The sequence below is a fragment of the Eutrema salsugineum genome, unplaced genomic scaffold (assembly GCF_000478725.1).
Source record: "Eutrema salsugineum unplaced genomic scaffold, Eutsalg1_0 scaffold_9, whole genome shotgun sequence".
NCBI classification, from domain to species: Eukaryota; Viridiplantae; Streptophyta; class Magnoliopsida; order Brassicales; family Brassicaceae; genus Eutrema; species Eutrema salsugineum.
The window spans coordinates 8,036,012-8,046,060 of record NW_006256342.1 but is presented as its reverse complement, the minus strand read 5'-3'; the positions used below and the strand labels follow the sequence as shown (position 1 = coordinate 8,046,060).

Genomic DNA, 10,049 nt, shown 5'->3' with positions numbered 1-10,049 from the left:
TTATAGTATAGAAATTATTAAATAAATCTTTAATCAAATCTAAATTATATCTGATTTATTATTTTAATCAAATCAAATTAAATCTAAATTACCTATATTTAAGGAACTCTAAAAATATTTAAATTTAATAACTAATTTTCGAAATTAAATATAAATAATTATTAAAATTATTTTAAACACTTAAAAAAATTAGGAGTGTTTGGAAGCAAGTACTAAATGTGCTTCTGTTTTAATATAATATACTAGATTCTCACCCCGTGCATCTGCACGGGAATATTTTTTATTATTTAACGAATTTTGTAATATAATTTGTGTTTTTGAGTTTAGATATAATTATTTTTATAAATATATTTTTTAATACGTGAAAATATTGATTTTGTGTTTGCATATATTTTATATTATTAAAGTTAATTATGATTATAAAAATATAATTTTAACCCGTCCGCTAATATTAATTCAAAATAAACTATTATAAAAACATAATTCTAACTTTTCGGTACCGTATAATATAAATATTTGTTAAAAGATTGAGATGTATTAACAGTAGGACAATTCTTAGGTTCATCCCTAGGGGTGAATTCATTCATTTTAGCCAATGAGAATCTGCCATATAATAAAATTAATTAAAATAACTTACCAAAATAGCACATTTTAAATATTTTTTTAAATAAGAAAAAACTAAAGCCAAATTTGGAAATAGTGAACCCAAACATAATATTAAAGTTTATGTAGAATTATTTTTAATAAAAATATATTATTACACAATTATTTATTTTAGTTTCGAAATTTAAAAGAAAAAAAAAACTAAACTCTGGATTGGAAATAGTGAACCCAAATATAATATTAAATTATTTTTTAATGGAAAAAACTAATTCCTAATTTGGAAATAGTGAACCCAAACATAATATTGAAGTTTATGTAGAATTAGTTTTAATAAAAATATATTTTTACATAATTATTTGTTTTATTTTGGAATTTTAAATAAAGAAAAACTAAAACCTAAATTGGAAATAGTGAACCCAAGCATAATATTAAATTTTATTTATATTTTTTTAATAAATAAATATTTATATATATATATATATTATAATTATTTGTTTTATTTTCGGAATTTTAAACCCTAATCTTTAAATTCTAATTTTTAAATCCTAAATTCTATTATACTCTAAATCATAATCTATAAACTTTTTAAAAAAATTAAAATATAACTTAAATCTAAATTCTAATCTTTATATACATTATTTATTTTATATATATATATATTTTTTACCAAAATATTTGATTGAGTATTTAATCTTTTAATTTTATTTTTTTATTTTTCTTTAAATATAATATTATATGGCAAATTTTAATTGGCTTAAATGAAAGGGGGTGAATTCATTCATTCACTCCTATGGGTGAACCCAAGAATTTTCCTTAACGGTATTATTTAGCATTATAGTTTTCTAAAATTTAATCAACGAAGGGAGTGTACAACTGGTTTTTCAAACCACATTATAGTGTATACAATAATTTTTAATTTTTTATGTTTTTATTTTGTATGAAAAATATATTTTCGATATATATGTATAATTCAAAATTGGTGATTTTAGTTACCAAAATATTTTTAACCCGGTTTTTATATATATTTTTACTTCTATAAATTTTAAAAAATATATTTTTAATATTTAAATTATACATTTGAATTTTACCTATTATTTTATTATTAATTTGTAAATATATCATAATCGTAAATATATTATATAAGCAACATAAATATCATATCATTTACATCATTATAAATATTTTATATTTCAAATATGACCATTATTTTTCATATGTGAATTATTTTTTTTTCAAAAATTCTAGATATTTTTGATAAAAATATTTAATAGTATAGAAATTATTTAAATTAGAATCTTTAAATCAAATCTAAATTAATATCTGATTTATTATTTTTAATCAAATCAAATCAAATCAAATCTAAATTACCTATATTTAAGGAACTCTAAAAATATTTAAATTAATAACTAATTTTCGAAATTAAATATAAATAATTATTAAAATTATTTTAAACACTTAAAAAAATTAGGAGTGTTTGGAAGCAAGTACTAAATGTGCTTCTGTTTTAATATAATAGATGTTCTCCACATCCCAATAGAGATCTACCTCATAGGCAGGATATCTCCTATATACGATGTTTTCTTTACAATTCACCAATTTCATATTGGAAAAAACAATAGATTATTAAACTGTAACTTATGGATGATAACGGTTATATATTATAAACATTATGGATTGTATCCACTTTATATGAGATCTCATTACTTTTTTAAAAAAATTATTATATATATAATAGATTTCAATGAGTCCGCTTAATTTATCATATGATTAATTGTGCAGTAATTTATTGATGTGTCGGGTTCTCATTGAATTTCAAGAACGATTTGCTTATGTGCCGGTGTCTGAGATATAGTTTTAGAGCGTTTTTGCTTATATGTCATTATTTATAAGAAAGTCATTTAATTTAAATATAAAAACAGATTCGAATAACATTATTGATGAACCAAAATTAACTAAAATGAACCATATAGATCATGAGCTAAATCGATATAACTCAGTTTATATTGTATAAATCGATATAATTTGCTTTTAATTTTGGTATTGGGTCGTAGCTACAAGTCATAATTGATCGTGATTAGCCTTAGGTATCGTTTTTGTTTCCCTTTTGATACTTTTCAAACGATCATTCTGATTTAGACAGTACATATTGTGTTTACATCATGTGTTACCTTCTGCGTCCTTTTTAAAAAATATATATAGTTCAAAATATTTTCTAATCATATAATTAATTGTGTAGTTATTTGTTGATGTGTCAGCTTTTCGGTGATAATATTTGAGTAGTGAATCCCTTGCAGAATTCAAAGTGAAAATCAAAAAATAAATTTTTTCAGAAAATCAAATATATTATTATCATAAAGAGTTTACAAGATACACAAACATTCTCAATACAACCATTAATGCAAATAAAAGAAATTAAAACAATTTCGATGAAAGAGTGGAGAGTAACCAAGTTTTCCTTTCAGAAGTTTTATAGTCTAATAAATTAAATCTATTATGTCCTCTCCTCATACATTTTTCATTGGCTATCATCTTGCTGATGAAACTCCAAAATGAATCTGAAACTTATCTCCTCCTTGAAATAAAAAATACTTGATGATTCTGACAACTACTCTCTGTATTTATGTTGGAGGTTAAATAGATTTTTTATTATTGAGACAAAAAAACAAAAAAAAATAACTAATAACATTATTTATAAAGTAATTGTAAGGATTAAAATGCAAAAGAAAAGATGAAACTTCAAATTTGAAGATCTAAAATTTTAAATATGGAGTGTCACCTTTCAAATTGAAAATTTGAAGATATAAAGTCTTTCTTGAAGTACATAAAACTTCAATTTAAAGATATGAAGTCTAGTTTGGAGATGCTCCTAGGTTACTAAACATATTAATATGATATTAATTTTTCAAAATAAAAGAAAAAAGTTATTGGATGTGATACATTCTAAAGAAAATGTGACAAGAACGTCTGCATACTCAATTTTCAGAGATAGTTAATATTAATTATTACTTGATTTTACATACTAATGATATTACATTAAATGAGTCTCATTTAATGCTAATACGAGCAATTAGTTCCCAAACTGTAGGGGTATAATTGTCAACTTTTTGTTATCATTAATTCACCAATCTAATAATTTTAATTTATATCTTACAATTTACCTTAGTGTAGTGATTTCTTTTTTCAAAAATCTTATTTATATTAATTTAAACGGCGTTTAACAATCCAAGTGAGCTGGAAACTCGTTACCAAAGAGTCTGAACATATAACATAATTAAAATACAAAGCATGATAAAGATAAGATAGACGATTCCATCGGAGAAAATAACCGGAAACTCCTTCAAAAGGGCTAGTTCTTCAAGAGGGCTAGTTCTTCAAGAGGGCTAGTTTTGCTCCTCAGATTCTTTCTCGGCTTTTTTCACTTCCTTCTCCGTCATAGTGTCTTGTTGATTTGTATGCTTATATCGATTTCTATGTTTTTTGCAATAAAAACTCAAATTGTCATTATTATAAAGCAAAAATTGTGCACTGAACAAACTAAAAACACTAAAACAAATTCAAATAGCTATCTTATAGTTGACATTGAGTTTATCTCCCCCAACCAGACAACATAATCATTCAAGCAACCTTGAAATAAAATGGATAGATTTTTCACATCCTATATCCTCCCAATATTAGAGCATGAACAATTCATTGGTTAGGGCACATGCAGCTATTAATATAATAAATGGTGAGCCAATCATATCTTCTTAAGTAATATGGAGCTATAGTGAGTTTGACATACAAGCATGAAGCCAAATTAGACAGAAGAATCTTAGTACGATTTCAATCATTAAAATTTGGAAAACAAAGAAACTTAGTACAATTTTAATCATTTTGAGATAAAATTTCAAAGCAGTACCTAGAGAGTTTAGTGTGATCAGTGCACTACCGATTTTTTTCCTTCATCTTTATATTATCCAATAGTAAAAAAAGGGAGGGAAAAATATGAGTTAAAGATGATGAAAGCTCGGTCGATAAGAGTTAGAAATTACGCCTATACTGAGCTATCAGGAGTACATAAAATAATACAGATCCATTGAGAGGACAATCGAAACTATGTAGGTAATGATGTATTGAATCAAGTAGCTTCTGCGGGTGTCCATGGAGCTCCATAGGAACCGTTGGAGGAGACAACGAAGACATGGTGTTTGATTAAGATATCCTCTTTATATTTGAATATCGAAACCGATATGTCTTTTATTGCAATTGCAATCAGTCCAAAAACTAATTAAGTAAGCAACTTATAAAATATATAAATAAAATAAAGATCCAAACAAAAGAGACAGGCATGTGGAGATGGATCCAATGCCAACCTCTCTTCTACCTCACTGTCATTTACCATTTTCACAAACATAAAGAGTACACACGTCGCCTTTTCCTAAATCAACAAAACAAACAACAGATATAATATTTAAGAAATCCAAAGCCCTAAATGTTACTTGCGTGACAAGAACACATGAAAGAATTGTGAAGTGAGTAGTGAAGAAAGAGGAACACACAAAAATATACAGAAGAAAAAAAAAACAAATCTGAGTTTTTGAGGAAGTCTCATTTCATCTTCCATCTACGGAAGTGAAAGACTCGGCGAATCCATAAGGTCTTGTGGGAATACTCATCTGCGTGTTGTCCAAGCTAGGTAAAAGCGATGAAGTCGAAGATTCAAGATCACTTCTTCCTTCGTAAGCTTGCCATTTCTTAAGCGCTTGAGGCAAAGACATGTCGAGATCGATACCGTATATGTCCTCTGGATTCTGATCCGAAGGTTTCCATAGCTCGACGAGTGAAGACAGAATATTGACCGCGTGTCCCATGTCTGGTCTTTGGTAAGGCTCTCGTGCACAGCAATGGCCTGCTAGCTCAGCAACCGTGTGAACGCTGGCTAGGGTTTCTTCGTCGAGGTCTATCGTAGGATCGATCGCTTTCTTGAATGATGATTCTTTGTTGATAAACATCCGTTTAAACCAAGAGACTAAGTGGATGCTCTCTTCTGGTTGCGACTCGTCTAGAGATTTTCTTCCTGTTATGAGTTCCATTAGAATAACCCCGAAGCTGTACACATCCACTTTTGTGGTCACTCGACCCGTGACTGCAAGAAATAGATCACACTCATCATCAAGAAACAATCTTTACTCAAACTAATTAACTAACATAAAGAAACAATCTTTGATCAATAAAAATGAGACATAAATGAATGGTTTAACCATGTAACTAACCTGCATATTCCGGTGCCAAGTAACCAAATGTTCCAGCAATTCTGGTCTCAATCGATCCTTTCCCTTCTGGTGCTAAGCGAACAAGTCCAAAGTCTGCAACTTTAGCCCTCATATCATCACCAAGAAGAATGTTCGAAGGCTTTAGATCTCTGTGAATGAAGCTCTGATGAGCTAATCCATGGAGATACTCAACACCTCTCGCAACATCCAAGGCCAAAGTCAACCTCTGTTTCCACAAAAGAGGCTTAAGCCCTTCCTCTGACCACTCAAATAAATGCCTACTCAATGTCCCTTGAGGCATATACTCATAGACAAGAAGCTTCTCATTCCCGTCCAAGCAATAACCAAGAAGCGTAACCAAATGTCGATGCCTAACCTTTGTCAAAACCGCAATCTCTGATTTGAATTCCGCAAACCCTTTACCAGCAATCACTCCATTCTCCATCCTCTTAACCGCGATCTTGGTTCCATCGTGTAGCTCGCCTTTGTACACAACACCGAAACCTCCTCGTCCCAAAATGTTATCTTCACTGAAGTTGTTAGTCACTGAACGAAGCACTTGGATTGAGATCAGCATGTTTCCTGCTTCAACCATTTGGATGTTATCTCCTGCCTCGCTAGTACCGGGAAGCGTGTATGTCTCGCTTATGCCTCCAACGCTAACGCTTGAGCCCGCGACTGTGATCTTAACACTTTCATTGTCCGAGCCTGAGTGTCTTGGATGTACCACAACCGCGTTTGAGCTCTCACCTAACCGCTTTTGCCTCTTCTTGTACCAGCAGAAAACTAGTAAACCGATCAAGAAGATCAATAACAGACCACCGAGAACCGAACCAATGATGATTCCTATGAAAGTCGAAGACTTTACTCCTCTCCCATCACTATCACCTTTGATCCTTGATCCTGAACCATCTGAAGATGAAGAAGGAGGAGATAAAGAGCTTTTATCTTTACCGATGTCGAGATTGCCATTAGTATTCACAAGCACATTGCTTTTGAAAGCAGGGATCTTCCCATGAAGCTGGTTACTTGAAACATCGAGTGTTTTGAGATTAGGTAACGTTGTAAGCTCTTGTGGAATCGTACCAGAGAGATTGTTTGTTCCAAGAACGATTCTTTGAAGCGATTTGATGGATCCAAACTCGGGAGAAATCGTCCCGGTTAGACCCATTTTCTCAAGATTAAAAACCGTGATGTTCCCATTGCTACAAGTGATACCAATCCAATTCGTGCAAGGATCATTCCCTTTCCAACTCTCTGCGAGCCTCGTTGGATATTCCATGGAGCTAACAATCAAAAGCAAAGATTTCACTCTAGGATCACACTCACCAGGAGCAGGCAAGCAAAAGCTATTTGAATCTTTATCCAAATCAACCGAAACCGAGCTTTTGAACTCAGGAACTGGTCCTTGAAGATGATTATTTGTCAAGTTCACAACTTTCAGTGACTCAAGACTGATCAAAGACGCAGGAACCGGACCCGTGAACGAGTTATCCCTCAAGCTCAAGCTCTCGAGCTCTTTAAGACCCGAGAAATCAGGCAAAGAACCCGAAAACGCGTTGGAATGAAGCCAAACCTCTCTTAAACCGGTCATGTTCTGAAGAACATCGATCGAGCCGGTTAGATTCTGACCATTGAGCCACAGTGACTGAATCTGCGAGCCAGACAACCCCAACGGCAACTCACCTTCCAAGTTGTTGAAAGCCAAATGCAAAATAGACAAACCGGGAAACTCATCCGGTCCGAGAAAACCGGGTAACTTACCAGAGACATTAGCCGAATTCGCCGAGAAGTTCTGAAGAGCAGAAGCGTTTCTCAAACTTTCTGGAATCTCCCAAGATTCAAAAGGGTTGTTATCGATTTCTACAGATTGTAAAGAGGACAAACCTTGGAAGACATCACTAGGGATTGATTCGAAGTGGTTGTTACTAAGCATCAAGACTTGTAATGAAGATAAGCCATTTAAAGAAGGAACAGGACCAGAGATGTTGTTCCACTGAAGCTCAAGCCTTTCGAGCTCTGTTAAGGAACGGAGATCAGGAGAGAGTGTACCTTGAAGACCTGAATGCCCGATTTGGATCCGGGTCACCCGTTTGGAGCCTGTACAGACAACGTGAGTCCATTTACACGGGTCCGGGTCGGACCATCCGAGAGAAGAAGGTGGGTTTAGGCTTTTCTTAAGTGCAAGCATCGCTGAGACGTCTCCATCTGAATCAGCTTCAGAGAACTCGAGAATCAGAAGAAGAAGAAACGAAAACTTAAGAAAGGCTCTTCTTTTCTTCATATCTTAGAGAGAGAGAAAACAGAGGAAAAAACAGAGAGAGATTGAGATGAAAAAAGGTTGAAGCTTTGGTTATAATTGTGGAGAAATGAAAGTGGAAATGGAAAGATGGGCCATTGAGAGAGAAGAAGAAGAAGATGAAACTCTGAAGCAGAAGCCAAGGAGGCTGCACATGGGATGTCTGCCCCACTAAGCCAATGACAGTTTGGTAACAGATTAGATACATCAATTTTTGGTTTTTCTCTTTTTATCTTATTTTATTCAAGAGCTTTTGAATTATCATAGTATTGAGAAGATAACGTTATTCGAAATAAAGAGGTCATGGTTGAAATATTGACTACGTAGTTGGTTGATGTCAAATGCTTCACACAAACGATATGGTCATATGGAGAACAAGAAAAGCGTATTGGTAATTTTATATTTTTTTTAAGTTTTAGACGAGTTGTCAAATAAACTATCATATGTGCATTAGATAAGCTATTTTCGATACTTACTAGTTACTAGGAAAAAAAATAACGTAATAGCAAAATTATAAACAAGTAAAATTGATATTACACGAAATTTTTTGTAAATATTATGCCATTTCAAGCCCTTTTTCCATTTTCTATTCCACATTGTTTAAACTTTACTCTCTTTTTTATGTTTTTTGTCGTTTGAACATAAACATTCATTTTGTTGAGTAATAAATTTAACATTTCAACCAAAACAATAATAACATAGTGATACGTTTCATATGATATATTTTTTTTAATATATTTAAGTGCACAGGAAAAAAACTTATTTACTAGTTTGCTATCTGATCATTATTAAAAAAAATGCTGCAAAAATTTTGCTGTCTACCTAGTTAACCTCTGGTAAAATATATAGTTTAGTTTTTGTCTAGTTGTTCTAAACTAAGTAAACAATCTTGTAGTTGTAACTTGTAACTTGTAACTTGTAAGTCCCTAATTTAGACTTTAATCAAGAAATTCCCTGAAGAAGTATAATCCTTGTGGCAGTTACCTAGTCTGAAGACCCTGAAGCCTTTCTTTTGTCCCCAAATAAGTAAATGAGGAAAATTAATGTCTTGAAAGGATAACATAAACTAATTAATTATAGCTTTATAGGCTTCTAGTTAATTTTTTCACTTGTTTTAACGACATTTATTTCGTTTTTTTATTCTTTATTCGGTAGTTCACCAAAATTATAACTAAACACTTTCTAGTAGTATTTTAGAGATCACACATCGAGGGTCTAGGCTGTCAATGGCATAAAAGGTTGCAAAAGTTGTGAAAGAAGATAGGCAAATTATTCGTATATAACACAAGAAAAAGCATTACCATATGTAGCCAAAAAATATTATTAAACTCATACAGGTGTAAAACAATTTTTCTTTTAAAAAGTGATGATAGTTTCTCGACTAACGAGCGGCAACAAAGATTGATACAAATAAATAATGGAATTATTATTATATATAACGAATATACTTCACTCTTCGAATGAAGTATATGAAACTTTGGGGATCGGATCATTGATCAGTCTTAGCTATAATAAAAATCGACAACATAAGGAAGAAAAAATCTTTTCGATTCGATAAAAGATGGATTAGAAAGCCTGGTTTTAAAGAGACAATCATTTCCGGGTGGGCCCCTTTGATGAAATCTCACGTCGAGATTTTCATTAAAAGGTTGCACAATGCCGGAAAAACATCTTGTTTGAAAGAAATCCTTCCCGACTAACTCGGAAAAAAATGATCGAAGAATTGAAAAAACAACTGGACTTAGCCCAAGATGATGATAATAGAACACTAGAGGAAATTGAAGACATCAGGAGGAAACTCTGTGCTGCCCTTAAGGAAGAAGATATGTTCTGGCAACAGAAGAGTCGGGAGAAATGGCACAAAGACGGTGATAAAAACACTAAATTCTTCCATA

The 10,049-nt window shown here is 31.6% G+C and overlaps 1 protein-coding gene across 1 annotated transcript; it reads right to left on the bottom strand.

Annotated features, from left to right (window-relative positions):
* Window positions 1–4,908: 4,908 nt before the first annotated feature.
* On the bottom strand, window positions 4,909–8,310 carry LOC18007804 (receptor protein kinase TMK1). Its single transcript, XM_006391287.2, has 2 exons — window positions 5,856–8,310; window positions 4,909–5,728 (listed from the first exon to the last, which is right to left on the bottom strand). The coding sequence occupies exons 1-2, from the start codon at window positions 8,137–8,139 to the stop codon at window positions 5,196–5,198; spliced, it is 2,817 nt and encodes a 938-aa protein (XP_006391349.1). The 5' UTR covers window positions 8,140–8,310; the 3' UTR covers window positions 4,909–5,195.
* Between the last annotated feature and the right edge of the window lie 1,739 nt (window positions 8,311–10,049).

Bases quoted from the DNA above. Each gene is read 5' to 3' on its own strand.
- LOC18007804 (XM_006391287.2), bottom strand. From the start codon at position 8,139: ATGAAGAAAAGAAGAGCCTTTCTTAAGTTTTCGTTTCTTCTTCTTCTG. The intron at 5,729-5,855 runs GTTAGTTACATG...TATTTCTTGCAG, and splicing joins CTTGGCACCGGAATATGCAG to TCACGGGTCGAGTGACCACA.